This window comes from Engraulis encrasicolus, chromosome 9 (genome assembly GCF_034702125.1).
Source record: "Engraulis encrasicolus isolate BLACKSEA-1 chromosome 9, IST_EnEncr_1.0, whole genome shotgun sequence".
Lineage (NCBI taxonomy): Eukaryota > Metazoa > Chordata > Actinopteri > Clupeiformes > Engraulidae > Engraulis > Engraulis encrasicolus.
In genome coordinates, this window is record NC_085865.1 from 510,515 (window position 1) to 530,514 (window position 20,000).

At 46.3% G+C, this 20,000-nt stretch overlaps 1 protein-coding gene across 1 annotated transcript in view; it reads right to left on the reverse strand.

Moving 5' to 3' along the window:
- LOC134456065 (zinc finger CCHC domain-containing protein 2-like) overlaps positions 1-20,000 on the reverse strand; it is a 114,647-nt gene that overhangs the window by 3,402 nt on the left and 91,245 nt on the right. The window contains exons 10-15 of the mRNA XM_063207499.1: positions 15,227-15,288; positions 14,417-14,532; positions 11,761-11,865; positions 11,129-11,208; positions 9,695-11,092; positions 5,677-6,313 (exon numbers count right to left, since the gene is read on the reverse strand). Coding sequence (XP_063063569.1) covers positions 5,677-6,313; positions 9,695-11,092; positions 11,129-11,208; positions 11,761-11,865; positions 14,417-14,532; positions 15,227-15,288 — 2,398 coding nt within the window. The remainder of the gene's footprint in view (positions 1-5,676; positions 6,314-9,694; positions 11,093-11,128; positions 11,209-11,760; positions 11,866-14,416; positions 14,533-15,226; positions 15,289-20,000) is intronic.

Consider the following 20,000-nt stretch of genomic DNA (forward strand, 5'->3'; position numbering starts at 1 on the left):
TCATTATGTTACAGTAAATCTTAGATTTTTCTTTTACTCCAGACATGTAAAAGTTTCATCTTTTACCTGACATGCTTTGACGGCATAGGAAAAATCTAAGCTTTGAAAACCACAGGCCGGTCAAAGGTCAAGTTAATCAGCGAGCACTAGACCTCAGGTGTGGATTACCCTTGGATGCGATTAATCTCAATCCCTCGGAACAAAACCCCATTCTGTAGTTTACAAACAGGTTAATTTCTCACGAAAGCACTACTTTTACATTTGACAAAGGGGCAGGTTGACTTACACTTTAAGTCAGGCACACCTTTACCAGCCAGGGGTGTGTTTCTAGACAGCACTGTAGCTAACCAAGTTAGCAACTTACTTGGTTACAATGCAATTTCTCATTGACAACCTACTAAGTTGCTAAGTGGTTAGCATCGATGCTTTCGAGAAACAGGGTCGAGGCTGACTATTTGCAACGCAGGATGCTACACAGCCCATAGCCTACTAGCGGGGTACAGCAGCCACACAGCAAAACGTTCAGTTCACTTTATAAGGTTCTTACTTGCCTCCGCATCCGAAACACTCACCTGAAAACTGGAGGGACAAAAAACAAAAACAAAAAAGGATTCAAAGAAAAGAAAAATCAAGAATAGAAAAATCAAGGGTCTTAATTCATAGCAGTTTCACTTGTCCGCATGTCTGCGTGTAATCTGAGGCCGTAGTTGTCTTGTAAGTTCGCTTTCAGTTGCGGGTACATCAATGGAGCAAGTAAACCCTCTTGATCTCTCAAGGCTCTTTGGTGTTGACATGGCTACTCTGTGGCACCCAAGATAATAGATGAGAAAACGTCCACTGGACCAGTTTTGGTTCACTTTGTGGCATCGCGTCACAACACTTCACTATGTGGTGCTACTGGTATGCAAACTTAAAGGTGCACTATGTAATATTTTTAGTAGTTAATTTCCAGAACTAATGCTGCCCATTCACAAATGTTACCTTTTTCACAAATACTTACCACCACCATCACCCATACTTACCACCACCATCAAATTCTAAGTATTCATTGTGACTGTGAAAAGTACACTTTTCATATATGAAAAGATGGATCTTCTCCATGTCCACCATTTTTAATTTTCAGAAAGAGATATTTTAGCGGCAAAACCTACTGTCATCTGGTAATACTGGCAAATATTAGTTTATTGATTGGTAAATATTCATGAAAAAATAACATTTGGGAATGGGCAGGGTGGTTGCAATGAGCAGCATAGTCGTAATACCTACGCTACCACCATCCTACACACTGCACCTTTAAAGCAGTAAGCCGTGTACTTCATACTCTGCTCAGACATCTTCTAGTAGAGAAAGATACATCATACTCAGTATGGGACCCATGTGACTTCAGGTGAAAGATACATCATACTCAGTATGGGATCCATGTGACTTCAGGTGAAAGCCCATTTAGAAGTAAATGCCATAGAGGTAGAAAATAACACTAGAGAGGACCCCGGCCCCTTTTTACGGCAATCTGTAGCGGCCATTATCTGTACGTAGATCAGAGAAATGGAAATGAACGGAGAACGAGCTCACCTCTGTCAAAAATGGCTTAATCATGTGAAAATGTCCATCAACACACTATACAAGGACAATAGTTGAAGTGTGTTGCTAACTATGTTCATAAAATATATTATTTGATTTTTAAATGTATTTTATCGACTCATATGATTTCAGTAGATATGTAGCCTGACATTTCAAATCTGGTCTTTGATTAAAGTGTTACTTTATATTTACACAGTTTTAGTTAATTTCTTGACAGGGGTGGGCGTGTTCTCCATTGACTTGCATTGCCTGAAAGTACCTACACTACCTACGGAAGTTGGGAAGCTCCAGCTGCCATTTCCCAGTGCTGTCGCAAATTGCTGTGTCCTCTCTAGTGTTATTTTCTACCTCTATAGTAAATGCAGTTCCCTTAGCACTGTAGAGGGCGGTAGCGCACATCTTATGCAAGCCGCCAGAGGAGGAGAAGAAGGAGGGGACAACACCCCCTTAGGAGACCGAACTTGAGCACACTACTTTGCATTGGGTTGGCGGAGTTTGACTTCTCGTACTCTACTAGACCATGTTTGCTCTGCTGAGCCTCTATTCTACTACTACTACCACCATTTCCATCACCACTTCTATCAACACTACACCACACACACTGACATTTCTACTATGACTATACTCCAGAGGAAGAGCTGTCAGAATGCAGGTACTGTGGTGGCTTCAATCACTTTAGTAGATGCTGAGTGGAAGTGCTGTGGTCACCTTGCTGCTGCTGCTACTAGCGTTATGTTGAGTAGTCACCTTGCTGCTACTGCTACTAGCGTTATGTTGAGTAGTCACCTTGCTGCTACTGCTACTAGCGTTATGTTGAGTAGTCACCTTGCTGCTACTGCTGCTAGCGTTATGTTGAATAGTCACCTTGCTGCTACTAGCGTTATGTTGAGTAGTCACCTTGCTGCTACTGCTACTAGCGTTATGTTGAGTAGTCACCTTGCTGCTGCTGCTACTAGCGTTATGTTGAGTAGTCACCTTGCTGCTGCTAGCGTTATGTTGAGTAGTCACCTTGCTGCTACTGCTACTAGCGTTATGTTGAGTAGTCACCTTGCTGCTACTGCTGCTAGCGTTATGTTGAGTAGTCACCTTGCTGCTACTAGCGTTATGTTGAGTAGTCACCTTGCTGCTACTGCTACTAGCGTTATGTTGAGTAGTCACCTTGCTGCTACTGCTGCTAGCGTTATGTTGAGTAGTCACCTTGCTGCTACTAGCGTTATGTTGAGTAGTCACCTTGCTGCTACTAGCGTTATGTTGAGTAGTTACCTTGCTGCTACTGCTACTAGCGTTATGTTGAGTAGTCACCTTGCTGCTACTGCTACTAGCGTTATGTTGAGTAGTCACCTTGCTGCTACTAGCGTTATGTTGAGTAGTCACCTTGCTGCTACTAGCGTTATGTTGAGTAGTCACCTTGCTGCTACTGCTACTAGCGTTATGTTGAGTAGTCACCTTGCTGCTACTGCTACTAGCGTTATGTTGAGTAGTCACCTTGCTGCTACTAGCGTTATGTTGAGTAGTCACCTTGCTGCTGCTGCTGCTAGCGTTATGTTGAGTAGTCACCTTGCTGCTGCTAGCGTTATGTTGAGTAGTCACCTTGCTGCTACTGCTACTAGCGTTATGTTGAGTAGTCACCTTGCTGCTACTGCTACTAGCGTTATGTTGAGTAGTCACCTTGCTGCTACTAGCGTTATGTTGAGTAGTCACCTTGCTGCTGCTGCTACTAGCGTTATGTTGAGTAGTCACCTTGCTGCTACTAGCGTTATGTTGAGTAGTCACCTTGCTGCTGCTGCTGCTAGCGTTATGTTGAGTAGTCACCTTGCTGCTGCTAGCGTTATGTTGAGTAGTCACCTTGCTGCTACTGCTACTAGCGTTATGTTGAGTAGTCACCTTGCTGCTACTGCTACTAGCGTTATGTTGAGTAGTCACCTTGCTGCTGCTGCTGCTAGCGTTATGTTGAGTAGTCACCTTGCTGCTACTAGCGTTATGTTGAGTAGTCACCTTGCTGCTGCTACTAGCGTTATGTTGAGTAGTCACCTTGCTGTTACTAGCGTTATGTTGAGTAGTCACCTTGCTACTACTAGCGTTATGTTGAGTAGTCACCTTGCTGCTACTAGCGTTATGTTGAGTAGTCACCTTGCTGCTACTAGCGTTATGTTGAGTAGTCACCTTGCTGCTACTGCTACTAGCGTTATGTTGAGTAGTCACCTTGCTGCTACTAGCGTTATGTTGAGTAGTCACCTTGCTGCTACTGCTACTAGCGTTATGTTGAGTAGTCACCTTGCTGCTACTAGCGTTATGTTGAATAGTCACCTTGCTGCTGCTGCTACTAGCGTTATGTTGAGTAGTCACCTTGCTGCTGCTGCTACTAGCGTTATGTTGAGTAGTCACCTTGCTGCTGCTGCTACTAGCGTTATGTTGAGTAGTCACCTTGCTGCTGCTAGCGTTATGTTGAGTAGTCACCTTGCTGCTACTGCTACTAGCGTTATGTTGAGTAGTCACCTTGCTGCTACTGCTGCTAGCGTTATGTTGAGTAGTCACCTTGCTGCTACTGCTACTAGCGTTATGTTGAGTAGTCACCTTGCTGCTACTGCTACTAGCGTTATGTTGAGTAGTCACCTTGCTGCTACTAGCGTTATGTTGAGTAGTCACCTTGCTGCTGCTACTAGCGTTATGTTGAGTAGTCACCTTGCTGCTACTGCTACTAGCGTTATGTTGAGTAGTTACCTTGCTGCTGCTGCTACTAGCGTTATGTTGAGTAGTCACCTTGCTGCTACTAGCGTTATGTTGAGTAGTCACCTTGCTGCTACTGCTGCTAGCGTTATGTTGAGTAGTCACCTTGTTGCTACTGCTACTAGCGTTATGTTGAGTAGTCACCTTGCTGCTGCTAGCGTTATGTTGAGTAGTCACCTTGCTGCTACTGCTACTAGCGTTATGTTGAGTAGTCACCTTGCTGCTACTGCTGCTAGCGTTATGTTGAGTAGTCACCTTGCTGCTACTGCTACTAGCGTTATGTTGAGTAGTCACCTTGCTGCTACTGCTACTAGCGTTATGTTGAGTAGTCACCTTGCTGCTACTAGCGTTATGTTGAGTAGTCACCTTGCTGCTGCTACTAGCGTTATGTTGAGTAGTCACCTTGCTGCTACTGCTACTAGCGTTATGTTGAGTAGTTACCTTGCTGCTGCTGCTACTAGCGTTATGTTGAGTAGTCACCTTGCTGCTACTAGCGTTATGTTGAGTAGTCACCTTGCTGCTACTGCTGCTAGCGTTATGTTGAGTAGTCACCTTGCTGCTGCTAGCGTTATGTTGAGTAGTCACCTTGCTGCTACTAGCGTTATGTTGAGTAGTCACCTTGCTGCTGCTGCTACTAGCGTTATGTTGAGTAGTCACCTTGCTGCTACTAGCCTTATGTTGAGTAGTCACCTTGCTGCTGCTAGCGTTATGTTGAGTAGTTACCTTGCTGCTACTGCTGCTAGCGTTATGTTGAGTAGTCACCTTGCTGCTACTAGCGTTATGTTGAGTAGTCACCTTGCTGCTACTAGCCTTATGTTGAGTAGTCACCTTGCTGCTGCTAGCGTTATGTTGAGTAGTTACCTTGCTGCTACTGCTGCTAGCGTTATGTTGAGTAGTCACCTTGTTGCTACTGCTACTAGCGTTATGTTGAGTAGTCACCTTGCTGCTGCTAGCGTTATGTTGAGTAGTCACCTTGCTGCTGCTGCTACTAGCGTTATGTTGAGTAGTCACCTTGCTGCTGCTGCTACTAGCGTTATGTTGAGTAGTCACCTTGCTGCTACTGCTACTAGCGTTATGTTGAGTAGTCACCTTGCTGCTACTACTATACATGTTGAGTGGTTAACTTGCTGCTACTGCTACTAGCGTTATGTTGAGTAGTCACCTTGCTGCTACTAGCGTTATGTTGAGTAGTTAACTTGCTGCTACTACTATACATGTTGAGTGGTTAACTTGCTGCTACTACTACTATATATGTTGAGTGATTACATATTGAGTGGGGTGTGGGGTACTACTATTATGTAGTACGTTAGTATGTTATGTCGCGTTATGTCGTGTTGGTTATCTTGCTATAGATGTTATGCTAGTTACCTTGCTGCGTGGCGTCCAGCGTGGGGTGTTTGCAGTCCTGAGCCATGTGTCCCGAGGCGCCACAGTTGTAGCAGGAGATGTTGCCATTCTTCTTATTGATGCCTCCGACACCACCACCCATGCCACCTCCTCCTCCTCCACCACCCATGCCACCTCCTCCACCTCCTCCTCCTCCGGTGGGCATGGGCCCCAAGCTGGTGGGGTAGAGCTGTGGGTAGAAGCCCCTGCTGAACGCTGCCATCTGCTGGAAGCCGTAGTTTGCCACAGCTGCCGCTGCTGCTGCCGCCGCCGCTTGCCCGCCGAGCACGTGCTCCGAGTGGGAGTGCGTGTGGGAGTGCCCGTGGGCGTGGGCGTGGCCGTGCGAGTGCGTGTGAGCGTGTCCGTGGGCGTGAGGATGCCCGTGAGCGGCGTGCGTGTGCAGGAGGGTGGCAGCGGTCGCGGGGCCGGGGGCGTAGGTGGCGGCGGCGGGGCCTGGGGGGGGCGGCGGGGGGAAGAAGGGAAGCTGGGTGGCCGCGGCCGTGTGGCTGTGGGTGTGAGTGCTGCCCTGCGGCCCCACTGGCGCCCCCTGGCTGAGGTAGCTGCTGGTGCAGAGGGAGGACAGGTGCGGGAACAGGTGCGGCGGCATCTGAGGAAACACCTGCTGGGACAAGGCAATGACATCACACATCACACAACATGACATCACACATTACACAACATGACATCACACATTACACAACATGACATCACACATTACACATCATGACATCACACATTACACAACATGACATCACACATTACACAACATGACATCACACATTACACAACATGACATCACATTACACCTGCTGGGATAAGGCAATGACATCACACATCACACAACATGACATCACACATTACACAACATGACATCACACATTACACAACATGACATCACCTTACACCTGCTGGGACAAGGCAATGACATCATACATCACACAACATGACATCACACATTACACAACATGACATCACATTACACCTGCTGGGACAAGGCAATGACATCACACATCACACAACATGACATCACACATTACACAACATGACATCACATTACACCTGCTGGGACAAGGCAATGACATCACACATCACATAACATTACCTGGATCTAGGGATGCAAATTATCGATTAATTCATTTATCATTAGTTGATAGTCTTATCGATTGACTTTCGATTAATTGATAAGTGGCGTTTTTTTCACTTGAATTTCATGGGGGCTTTTAAAATATCAGGTAAATAGTTAAAACACTGAGTTCAAAAAGTAAATCGTTATATTAAATTATATTATGAGAATTATATTATGATTATTAAGCCCATATTGTATTTTATTGTATTATTTTATATTATATATTCCTCAAGAAATTATGCATTAGGAAAAGAAAGCAGACATATTTTCTATGGCATCTCCACACCACCTTTGGAGGGCATTGCTTGTTTTCACCCAGGATTGAACTCAAAGCAGATGTAGCTCTAGTAGCCCCACGACCCCTCTATGTCGCCTTGCCTGAGATATGACAGACAACGTTGAGTGAGTCAAACCAAACGTGAGCAGACTCTGGACTTGTCTGCCGAAAGGAGAGTGTCAGCAGTATGATCTCAACCACAAGCATTTTAATTTAATAAGCTTCAAAATAAAGAAATGCTATATTTTGGGTAGTGTGTTGTTGTCCATAATTTATAGTAATGTCAACAAAGTTCGTTTCTGAACAAAAAAAGCTATTTCCTGTGTCTGTAAGGAGAGCTAATAAGCTAACAGGCTCCATTGAGAATGAATGGAGCTATGACAACAACACTTGTAGCTAACATGGATTCACCTGAAATTGAACATATGGTGCTCCTTTTCATGCATGGTCATATATTACCATGCCCAGTTCACCTAATACCAGTCTTGGTATCTGACAGGTGTTAGTGATTAAAATTACAACTCACAGTTTGAAATGACTACGTTTGTGATTTCGCTAGTTAACACGCTAAGCTAACCTAGCAAGCTTAACCCTACTATTATGCTGTTTGCCAGTGACTATTTGCCTGTCTTGAAAGATCGTTTTTCTCATAATTCAAACAGTAACAACTTACACCATAATCACAGATTCAAGTACACATCTCCAAAAGACCCATATGAACTCTAGAAGTTGCAGTGACGATTTAATATATAAAATCTATGCGCACATGGATTTGAATAGGACTAGAAGAACTACCGGTACTCATCAGTCTCTAGCGCCATCTAGCGATTAATCGCGATTAATACATGTTAATCGAGCAATCTCTTGCTCGACAATTAATCTAAAGTTGATTAATCATTTGCATCCCTACCTGGATCACAAACATTACATCACATTCTACTTCGTTTCTCCTGACCGCCATCCAAAACCAAGTCATCCGAAACCACGGTTGAATTGTTTCGCGAACCAGTCTCAATTAAGGCGTGAGTGAAAATACACGAGTAGCGAACCCCACATTCTATGGAGGATGCTAAAAATAGACTGTGGGGATGACTGGTTTGATAATATGGTGTCAAACGCCAACACAAATACGATGTTGCTATATCAACATGCTAAACTGGTAAAACTAGCAGACAACACGAGTGAGATTTGTATGGAATGTCACTGACCATAACCATGGTTAACCACAAACCATACTTCAGTCTGACATGCAGGAAATATTTCTCTACAAACCCTGATACATGTTGATAACACTCGTGATCCAATTGCCATTGATTACTAATATAATTTCAAAATTGTCCAACGTAATTTTGTCCAACATAATTTACCACGTTATTCGCCATTCAAATGTTCCCTTACAAAACGGATGCTATTAAAATGCTAATCCGCGGCATACAAAGTGACGCCACCTAGCCAGGCTACGGCCACCTAGTGACGCAACACCACCTAGCTGGGCTACGCCCACTTAGTGACGCAATGGGGCACCTAAGTCTCCACCCCTTCCGGGCAGCTTGTGGGGCTGGCAACGCAAAAACTTTTGACTGGGCTGTAATGGACTGATCAAAGCTATTTTCCGACCCACCTCGCATTTCCCCGTCGATCACACATATGCTGTGCCTCAGAATTAATAACAACCAATGGTGTGCTTGTTGACTTCACTTGGCAAGCGATTTTTGAGTTGTGTGTGTGCAAAAATATGTAATTATTTGGACTACACAACAGACGTCGCATGTCCACAGTTTTGCACAAAAGCTAAAATAAGGTTTCTTAGGTGCCGAAAATGAGTGGTCTTACGACGCAAATCCAAACATTTAAAATTCACGGTCATCATATGTGAAATCCGGAGCACATGCCAAACGGGATGAGGATTTAGCTTGACTCGCTCCATTAACTCGCATGCAAAATTTGAGAGCTCCAGCCCCATGGATCGGAAGTAGAAGGGCGTGACTTAGGTGCCCCATACTCATGAACGGCCATCCGGGTACTTTGCTCGTAAATGTGCGTTACGCCCCTTTATGGGTTAAAACAAACCGAATGTCTCATCAACTTACATGCTACATCGGCTTGTCTAAATGAACACAGTCCATGCTTCAGCCACGGCTGTTAGGCTCTATTATTTGAACAGCCGGCAACACAACACATTTTCGGCATGTTGCGCGTGAACAACGCTAGTCTACAGGTCCGTATCTTTAGTTTATTAAACCCCAACATCACCAATTGACTTGCATGGGCTGTTTTCCCCCACAAATGGGTGTAAAGCACATGCAAAACGTCACGCCGTTCATGAGTATACTACCTAGCCAGGCTACTAGTGGTGTCAACAATGATCGATTTGGTAATGCAATCCAATGCGGGGCATGGACGATCCAGAATCGATCCGGCAAGTTCCAGAATCGATCCGGCAAGTGCAGTAGCAGTAGCAAACAGAGGGAGGTGGGTCATCCACGCTGTTAGGGAACCATTCATCCTTATCTTCTTGGTCAGACCAAGTCTCGAGATTTGAAAGTCGATAAGCAGGCTAGACTTGAGAACCCAATAGCTACACACGTATGACTCACCTGTCTGGCCGGCGCCACTTGGTGGTGGAAGTAATAACTGGGCATGTGTGCACTGCTGCCACCACAGCTGCCACGGCAACCGCACGCACCGCATCCCATTGGCTGTTGCTGCTGCTGCTGGGCAGTGGGAGGAGCTTGCTGTTGCTGCTGCTGCTGCTGTTGTTGCTGGGCAATGCTGTTGCCATGAGTGACCATTCCGTTACCGTGGGCGACCATGCCGTTGCCGGGGGTGACCATGGCGTTGCCGGGAGCGACCATGCTGCTGCTGCCGCCTCCGCAGGTGCTGCTGTTGATGTAGGACGTGTGGAGGTCACTCTGCGCCGTGCTGTGCGTCAGGGCCGGGCTGGGGCTGGGGGCGGGACCCGGCGCGTGAGTGGGCACCACCGCTGGCACAGCCTGGTGTTGATTGGCTGGGACGACAGCCACTCCTGGTGGAGGAGGAGGAGGGCCCATGGCGGCCATGATGGAGGTGGGGGTGAGGGGGGTGATGGCGGTGAGGGGCAGGCTGTAGGAGGGGGGCGTGGGGGCCGGCGGAGGCAGCCCAGAGGGGAGGCCCATGGTGGGGGTCGGGGTGGGGGTCGGGGTGGGTGTCTGGGTGGGTGTGTGTGTGTGGGAGGGGGGGGGTGTTGGTGCTGGGGAGGGCTTGGAGGGGTCTATGGTGGTGACACAGATGGGTCCCACTATGGGAGCCATGATGGGGGGCTCGGGAGGAGCACTGCTGCTGGGGTTGGGGTACGCCGGCTGGAGCGGGGGCCCCGTGTAGGAGCAGGATGGGGGGGGCCCCGGGTGGACACTGATGGCCCCCACGGGAGGCTGGTGGTGGGGGGGGCCCGGAGCCCCTGGGCTGCCCTCCGACCCACACGCAGCCTGGGGCCCCGAGACCGAGACCGGACCCGTTTTGAACCGCTGCACCACCAGGGGCTGGAGCGGGCCGGGGCCCAGGCTGGAGGCCCCGAAACTGGGCAAGGGGGGCGGCTCGGGCAGGGTGCCGTCCCCTGGCTGCACGGGGCCCAGAAGACCAGTCGTGGGCATGGAGCTGGGCAGCACCACCGGCATCATCAGGCCCTTGGAGAGTCCGTGGCCGAGCCCGAGCCCGTGGGCGTGGCCGTCTGTGGCGAGGGGGAGGGGCTGTGGAGGTGGAAGTGGTGCTGCGTGTGGGGGCATGTTGGAGGCTCCCATGGTAACGGCTCCGGTCCCAGCGGCGGCGGCGGCGGCACTACTGGAGCCGTCCGAGCCGTTCTGGAGCAGGTAGGAGACCGTCATGGCCAAGGGGATGGGCCCAAAGTCAGCCGGCGGCAGGGGGCTCTCGGGGAGGTGCATGGGGGAGGAGATGCCCCCTGGTGGCTGGGTTTGGGGCTGTTTGGGCAGGACTATGGGATGCACGGATGCCACGGGGGGCTGGGGGGGAGGATGAGGGTGAGGGTGAGGGTGGGCAGCTGATGGGGAGGGGGAGGGCTTGAGGAGGAGGGGCTCAGGAGGAGGTTTGCTACAGTCATCAGAATGGCTGTCTGTGTCTGGAGAGAGGGAGGGGAGGGAGCGAGGGAGCGAGACAGAGAGAGAGAGAGAGAGAGAGAGAGAGAGAGAGAGAGAGAGAGAGAGAGAGAGAGAGAGAGAGAGAGAGAGAGAGAGAGAGAGAGAGAGAGAGAGTAAGGGAGGGGGAGACAGAGAGAGAGAGAGAATAATAAAGCTGTCAGTGTAAGATATTGGTCTTTGTCTCCCTGTGCCAAAGCAGGTGAATGAGCCAAAGGGGAGGTACAGTATGACACTAAACACACTGACAAGAGCCTGCGTATGTTTCAGGTTGTATGTGTGTGTGTGAGCGCGCGAGCGCGCGTGTGTGTGCGCGCGTGCGTGCTCATGCGCGCGCGTGCGTTAATGTATGTGTGCGTGTATTTCTGTGTGTGTGTGTGCGTGTATTTCTGTATGTGCGTGTGCGTGTGCGCGTGCTCGTGTGCGCGTGCTCGTGTGTGCGTGCGCGTGCTCGTGTGTGTGCGTGCGTGTGCGTGCGCGTGCTCGTGTGTGTGCGTGCTCGTGTGTGTGCGTGCGTGCTCGTGTGCGTGTGTCACCTTTGTCCTTCTCGTCTTCGCTGTCCTGGCTCTCTGGTGCGTCTCGCTGGGGGCTCGGCGGGGAGCTGTAGCTCTCTGATGACGTGTCTACATACGCGTCCCGCCCTGAATGGTCACACACACACGCACGCACACACACACATAGCCAAGTCAGGTTTCCTTATGCGGGGAGCTATAGCTCTCTGATGACGTGTCTACGTAAGCGTCCCGCCCTGAATGGTCACACACACACGCACACACGCGTAGGGCTGAGTTCATTAGCGTCCCGCCCTGAATGTTAAAACACACACGCACGCGTAGGGCTGAGTACCGATCAGAATTTTTCGGTTTCAGTTCCGGTTCCAGAACCTACGTTTCGATGCCGGTTCCTGGCGGTGCCATTTTCGGTTCCTAATTTATAAACTCTCGGGATGACGAAAATTTTAGAAATCTTAACCGACCACCGAGCCTCCCTCATTATCCAGTTGAATTTTTTTAAATTGAGAACTACAATCTAAATCCAATCCTATCCATTTCGTGCTGCACGTCTTTGTCTCCGGTGTTCTCCCAGCGATGGGAAGCTACGTTAGAAATCAGAATAATGTGCTAGGCAGTCTGAATCTCTGGCTAACAGAACTGGCAGATAGAACAAGAGTCAGAAAGCTAACAGAAGTGACGTGAAATATATTTCATTAGCTCCAATAGTGATTCTGCTCTATCCCATTCGCTCCCTTCACGGCCCGGGAGGGACACGGCAAGAAAGTCAGGTGCATTGCAATATCAATCTCGGACTGTTAAATGGAAAAGCATGGTGTACTGTCTGACCTGTCACTGCCGTCCCGTTGACTGTCAGGATTTGGCCTGTTGAAACTTTTCCAATTTTTGGCTTAAAATCAGGGAATTTTGCCGTTTTTTGTAGCTGACAGGTATGCTGTTCTAGCAAACACTTTTAAAACAATTAGCTTGTTACGCACGCAGTGAAGCACTGGGCGCGCTCCGTTTCGAGTTCTTTGCATGGTCCGTAATTATACCAAATATCCACATAGAAGAAATGAAGTCTTCAGTTTCAATAATCCACGTTACAAATCTGCGTTCCGTGGCGCAGATGTATGCCTTCCATAACACACAAAGAAAGTCTCTCGCGGCCAAAAGTGACTGAGCTCAACTGATGCTTCTGATGTGAGTTTCCGTTTTATTGACATGAAGTTTAACTTTGTAATGATTCACGTGTAATCCAAAAAGTCAGAGAATGCGCGCGCCCATCACTAAAGGGAAAAGGTCCCCAACACTGTTTGATGATTCATGGTGGAGCGAACAGAGTTGCCGACTTTTACTTTCCTCATATGCCGATGTAACCATCTGCGTGAGAGTGATGCAATGCTTCGTTTGCACACCTTCTCTTGCTGTTTCTTGGCTCGCAGTGGCTGTGTCGAAGACAACGTTTGAACTCTTTGCCGTCTACAAACGCTAGAAATAGGCTACTCTTCTCGGTAATGTCAATACACAAATTAAAGATGGGCTGATGGTAGTTTCTCTCGTAACAGCGTTAGTATCCACAAATGATTTGACCACCTGCTTAAAAGGGTGTTGTAGCCTGCCAGCAGTCTCTGCAAGCCCGAATGTGATCACAATTAATGTTGCCAGATTTTTTTTGCCAGAAGCGACTGCCGTTCTGACTGCGTTAACGTTCTGGGGTTATAAACGCGAAATGATAACTGATGTGATGAACATCTAGGAACCGAAACGTGGAACCGACAGCCAAGGCACGTTTCGATGCCAAGTAGAACTTTAGCCTTTCATTCGGTTCCATTTAGGTACCCAGTCCTACGCACACGCACACTTTAGGATACTCTTCCTGAAATGTTGATCTTTGTAACATTCCTCTTATACTGCATGGCTTCTTTTTTGGCAACAGGCGATACAGATGTGAATATCTCCTGCAGTACGCCAAGTCAGGTTTCCTTATGCCAAAGTTTTTATTTTTCATAATCATTTGAGTACTTCAGCCAAGGCCAGTACAAGAGCAGATTCTCACAGTGGACCTCCATAGCTGTCGTAGGAGTCAACGCTCCTCATTTTAAAGACATGCTATGCAATGTTATCATATTCATGAAATGGCTTGGAACTCAAGCTTTTGTTTGAGCAGCATGATGAAAACTGGCTGTTAGCCGATTACAAATATCATGATGGCATAACCAGCAAACTAAGGAATGGGACTGCAGATAAATGATGAGCCAAGGGGGGTATCGGACAGACAAATAGATTGCGTGTGTGAACACTGGAAAAGCCTCTTCAGTCATTTGCAGTTGCAGTTGTGTAAAAGACGAGGCAAAGAACTCAAGGGCAACCGGTTGGAATCACACATATGAACATTGGAAAAGCCTCTTGGACGTAGAGAGAGCTGAATGCAAGGATGGGCATAATTACAGAACAGATGTAGATTTGTGCATTATCTCAAAGTCAATGTCAACATCTCATTAGTTTAATGGGTAATGTTTTACCAAAGTGCAACATTTCGGGAGCACCACTAGAGGCTGCTATTGAGTTTGATGTTTCGATGTGATGATTCAAGGCAAACGCACACACAAGCACACAAACGCACACAAAACACACACACGCAAGCACACGCACACGCGCAAGCACACGCACAAGCACAAGCACACGCACACGCACACACCTTTTGCCTCTGGCTGCTGTTCTCTCAGGCGGTTTGGAGAGGCTGTGACACCGTTGGTCACACACACCGCACGCCGCTCACCCCGCTCACCCCTCTCGCCCCGCTTCTCCTTCTCCCTGGCAAACGGCAAAACAAACACAGGAGCAGTTTCACTAGATGCTGACATATTGCTAAATAACATGCTGAATAAATGGCACAATGCTATTATAATAAATTACATTACATTACAACGTTATTATGTCATGTCATGTTAAGTCTGTCATGTCATGTTGTCATGTCATGTCATGTGATGAGATGTGATGTGATGTCATATCATGTAATGTTATGTGATGTCATATCATGTAATGTTATGTGATGTAATGTGATGTGATGTGATGTGATGTGATGTGATGTGATGTGATGTGATGTGATGTGATGTGATGTGATGTGATGTGATGTGATGTGATGTGATGTGATGTGATGTGATGTAATGTTATGTGATGTTATGTCATGTAATGTTATGTGATGTCATGTCATGTAATGTTATGTGATGTAATATGATGTAATGTTATGTGATGTCATCTTGTGTTACATAAACATATTGGGGGCAGCTGTGGATAAATGCTTTGGCAGTTGGCCTTGGGATGGGAAGGATGAAAAATGACATAACATGACAAGTGTGCGGTTAATCTGACCTCAAATGTAATTTTTGCAAACTATTCTACAAATACAGTACATTTGAAATCTGAAAATGTAAGCAAAATATGGCGGAAAAGGTAAACAACAACAACACAGATGAAAAAAGAGGGTCAAAGACTGCAGTTCCAGTACCTGGGGAGAGGGGGCGCTCTGGACTTGGTCTTTGCACTGGTGCTCCGCCTGTCGTCCGTAGTCTATAGAAGACACCACACGAGGGCGTTAGAACGTTCAAAATAACAAACACACACACACACACACCACCCGAGACAGACAGACAGACAGACAGACAGACAGACAGACAGACAGACAGACAGACACACACACCTGACAGGAGCAACCAGGATAATTTACAGATGCAGAATGTCAATCCTCACTGAAGTAAAGTATCATCAAGCCTTCAAGTCAAAATACTGATGACTTCAAGTAGCTGCTGTTCCTGCCCTTCCTCAGCTAGCCGATCAATCAGTCTACAGTAATTAAACGGGTTTTTTTACTTGTGTGTTTTTGAGATGAGGATTTTTTTAATGAATCGAACCAAGGTCGCCGGCATAGCAGCTAGTGCCCTGCCGTTAGAGCCATGACAAAAATTAACACATGACAAGGCTGTAGTCAAGGTGGACACGTTGGATTTAACAACCAAGATCTGAGTAAGGCGTCACTAGACATTGAGAAAGGAGTCACTAGACATTGAGAAAGGAGTCACTGGACATTCATGCCACCCAAGACAACAGGTGGTGAACTTCTGACCACGTGTGTGTGTGTGTGTGTGTGTGTGTGTGTGTGTGTGTGTGTGTGTGTGTGTGTGTGTGTGTGTGTGTGTGTGTGTGTGTGTGTGTGTGTGTAAAGGTCAGTGGGGTCCAGTGGGGTCACTTCTCGCGTCACGGAACTCAGTGTTGGAATGTGTGTGTGTGACAGTGTGTGAGAGAGAGAATGTGCCATTGAGTCAGTGTGTGTGCCAGTATCAAGTGTGACATCACAGGGCTAGACTTGCATCTCTCTCTGTCTCTGTCTCTCTGTCTCTCTCTCTCTCTCTCTCTCTCTCTCTCTCTCTCTCTCTCTCTGGGTCAAAGTCTGTGTCCGTAGCCTGGACACCTGAGTTTGCCATTAACTCGCTCTGCTTAATGCTGAACTATGCTGACAGGTGACCCAATACAAACAGGTGACCCAATACACGCACTACATGGAACACAAACAACAACACAAGTTGTTGCTGCTAGTTACTCGCTCAGCAAATGAACTCAATAGAATGTCAATGTGTTCCAGCGAGACTAGCAGGCGAGTAGGCGAGTACTGTACAAGCGATGCGATGTGGGCGGATCCCGAGTTGAAAATATTTTATCTTCGAGCAAGGCGAGTAAGCGAGTACCCAATTGGAAGACAGAGTTCGGTACTTCTCGCCAGTTCATTGGCAGTTAAAGCCGCGGGAACTTTCAGCGAACGTTCCATGAAAGAGAGGCGAGTAGGCGAGCAAGTGAGAAGCTAGTACAGGGTTCCCCCAGGATTGTTAAACCTAAATTCAATGCTTTTAAGACCTTTTTTAATGCATGTTCACATAAAATTTAATACTTTTATCGCACCCATTATTTCAATAATATTGAACGAAATTCAATTAAGAAAGCGCGTATCAAATTCAAACCTCATTACTTCTTAAGAGATTACCTCTCTGTTTGGCACAAGAATGTACATTTATGGAAAATACAATTAAAACACATGCAAAGTTGCATTGTAGCATCTCAGATTTATTTACTTAAACAAACAACCCCAGAATTGAATTCAAAAAGCTGCTTCAAAAGCACTATTTATTTGTTAATTGCAGATTACCGACTTGCTGTGATGATCACCGATCAGCCAAACACAGAAAGAATTGGAACATTTGCTGTTTTTTATAGGCTATTGACATTTTCTAGGATGAAGTAGACCAATCATAGGCCTAATCATAATTTGCACATGTACTGTAACCTATATTCATACAGTAGGCCTATCTGTCTTTCAACATGTATTAGCCAATATAATGTAAACCTATCAGACTAAATTGGAGTAGACCATTATTATTGTTGTTGTTGGGCCTAATAATTAGGCCTAATCGTTTTTTCTTCACTCCATTATAATGACGTTCAAAAAGCATAATTGCCTACATTTAAATGTACCATTTACAATTTGAGCGTTAAACTGACAATAACCCACTCATTTTTTGAGTCAACAAGTTATTGGTCATAGGGCTAGTTGTGCAAGTAATGATCCCCCTTAATGTAGTGTTTTACAGGTATTTGAGAATAGCACTGCCATAGTCGAATGGCCACAATAATGATTATCCGATAAGACCATGCATGCGTCCATGCTTGTTTACTATTTTTCACCATGCGCAATTCTGGGAAGTATGCATTATCTGAGCATGATTCAGTAAGGAAATGCGCCGTGAGCCCCCCTATTCATAGATGGGTCAGGTCTCCTGGTTTAGCAGCGCATCGATTAAAACAAGATCAACTAAGTAGTCGTCTTTTTTTCCGAACAGCAAGGGGAAATAGTTCAGAGACGGGGTTTGATACGAGTCAAGTTTGCTACCAACAGGTATAGCGTGCCCACGCGTTGGTGTGTGGAGTGCATTGTAGCCTAACCAGTGTGTGATTTAACCGCGGTTACGCGTCTGTGGTTATTATTGGCCACCTCAAAAATTCAATGCAAGATTTTAAAAAGAGGCTAAATGTTGCATGACGTCGCCTTGTTTTCTGCTAACGCTTTTAGGAGCTCCTCAAACAAGAGTGTGTTAATTAATGTCGGTGGTCGTTGGTGATACATCTACTAGTTGCGACCAATCGATAGGTCTGTCTCGCCAAGTAGCCTAATTGCGTTTGTAACACAGCTTTGTCATGAAATTGAAATGGCTACAAATGACAGCGGTGGATTTCTGATTGCTCCTTAAGTTTGCTTCACAACGTTCAATAGCCTTAAAAAGAATACCCCAAGAAAACCGGTAACACTCCACAACGTCAGTTATCCACTGTTTGCATGAACACAATGAAATAAATAGGCCTATAAAGGGGGGGGGGGGGGGCTTTGATCACAACCTGCTTCTCGAGTTCAACTGGTGCTTGGACGGCACAAATAAAACTTTGCTGGTTAGTGGAAAAAATACTTGTGCGCTACATCGAGGATAGATAATTGTTAATGCTACCCGTTGTCGCTGCAGCACTCAAGGTTTGTGCACGTGTTTACAGTGCAACGAATGGACGTTCTGTGCGTCATCTTCATTATGAAAAAAGCCCAGCGTAAACGTTTTCTTGCATAGTGTGCAGCACGCCTCGCGGTCATTCGGCACAGATTTTACCCAAAAGTATTTTGGATCCTGCAGCCACTTGGGGTTAAACCGGCACTTTCCCATTCTTCACCTCACCTCATCAAAAAATGACGCCGCTGCACTCTAGATTTGTGTTTACAGTAGCGTTCTACAACGAATCATGGGTATTGACGTTCTGTGCGTCATCTTCATTATGAAAAAAAAAAACTTCGTCCTTTAGGTTGCACACTGAAATGTTTTTGAAAATTTAATGCCGCAGTGAAAAAAATTCCCGACTTTTAACAGCTAATTCAATGCTATTAATGCTCTTAATGCTGGATAACTAAATTCAATGCCTTTTTAATATTTTTAATAACCCGCGGGAACCCTGTAGTAAATAGCAGCGATGTGTGTGTACGGCCCTTAACTCTAACGGTCAATGTCTGGAACTACTCTTGCTATATGTTTGTGTGTTGCGATCGGTTGAGTTCAGCGCATTTGCGACGCAGTGAGATATGCTCATATGAAGCCTGTATGCTCATGTAACGTGTAACGTGATTGTCACGTGTGTGATATATTTAACAAAAGTTTGGCAAACTGAGTTCATTTCGAGTTGTGACTCCTCTGGCATTCTGGGGACAGCGAGCAGGTGGAGTAGTGGCTAGATAAGTGGTTCCCAACCTATGGGCCGGGACCCACTGGTGGGCCCTGAAGGTATTCCAAGTGAGTCTTGAAATAATTTTCCAAAAATAATAATCATATTTTGGTGTGTGTTGCTGTTGATTTATTTGAGTTTATTCTTAATTGGGTCAGAGGTGGGCCCCGAACATTGTTGACAATTTCGAGTGGGCCCCAAGTTGAAAAAGGTTGGGAACCCCTGGGCTAGATAATAGGCTTGTTCGTGACGAAGCAGTGCTGCTTCTGCTAGGCAGCGAGCATGCGCAGTTTGCCAGTTTGATGCATTGTGATTAGAAAATTCTAACCAGAATACATCAAACTGGCAAAGTGCGCATGCCCACTGCCTAGCAAAAGCAGCACTGCTTCATCACGAACAAGCCCATTAGCATGCCCACTGCCTAGCAACACAAGCCTCTTCTGTGGGGGCTCTGATGTCACTACAGATTCTCTGGCTTCTTCTTAAAGGAGCCGCTGCCCTTTTTAAACGGTCAATGAAACAGTCTCTCTCTCTCTCTCTCTCTCTCTCTCTCTCTCTCTCTCTCTCTCTCTCTCTCTCTCTCTCTCTCTCTCTCTCTCTCTCTGAAATGCTTAATGTTTTACACATTTATCTGTATTTGCATGTACAACTTAATAGTGCTGTTCATTTTGAAATACTGTATCAGTTTGTTAATGCTCCCTTAACTTATTCGACACACTTAACAAATATTGTGTGATTTTTCATCACCAAGTATCAACATAACCATTTTTTTCAAGCCGAGATGCATTTTGGAAGAATGGAGATGAGCTCTGGTCTATGTGAAATCTGTCATTAAAGAAACTCACAAGATTTACGTTTGGTCATTGTTTCGGTAGTGTGCATATTCTGAATGAGCGATTTTGATACAGATTAATCTACATTAATTTCATAATTGCAATGAGATTAATCTAGATTTAAAAAATGATCTATGCCCACCC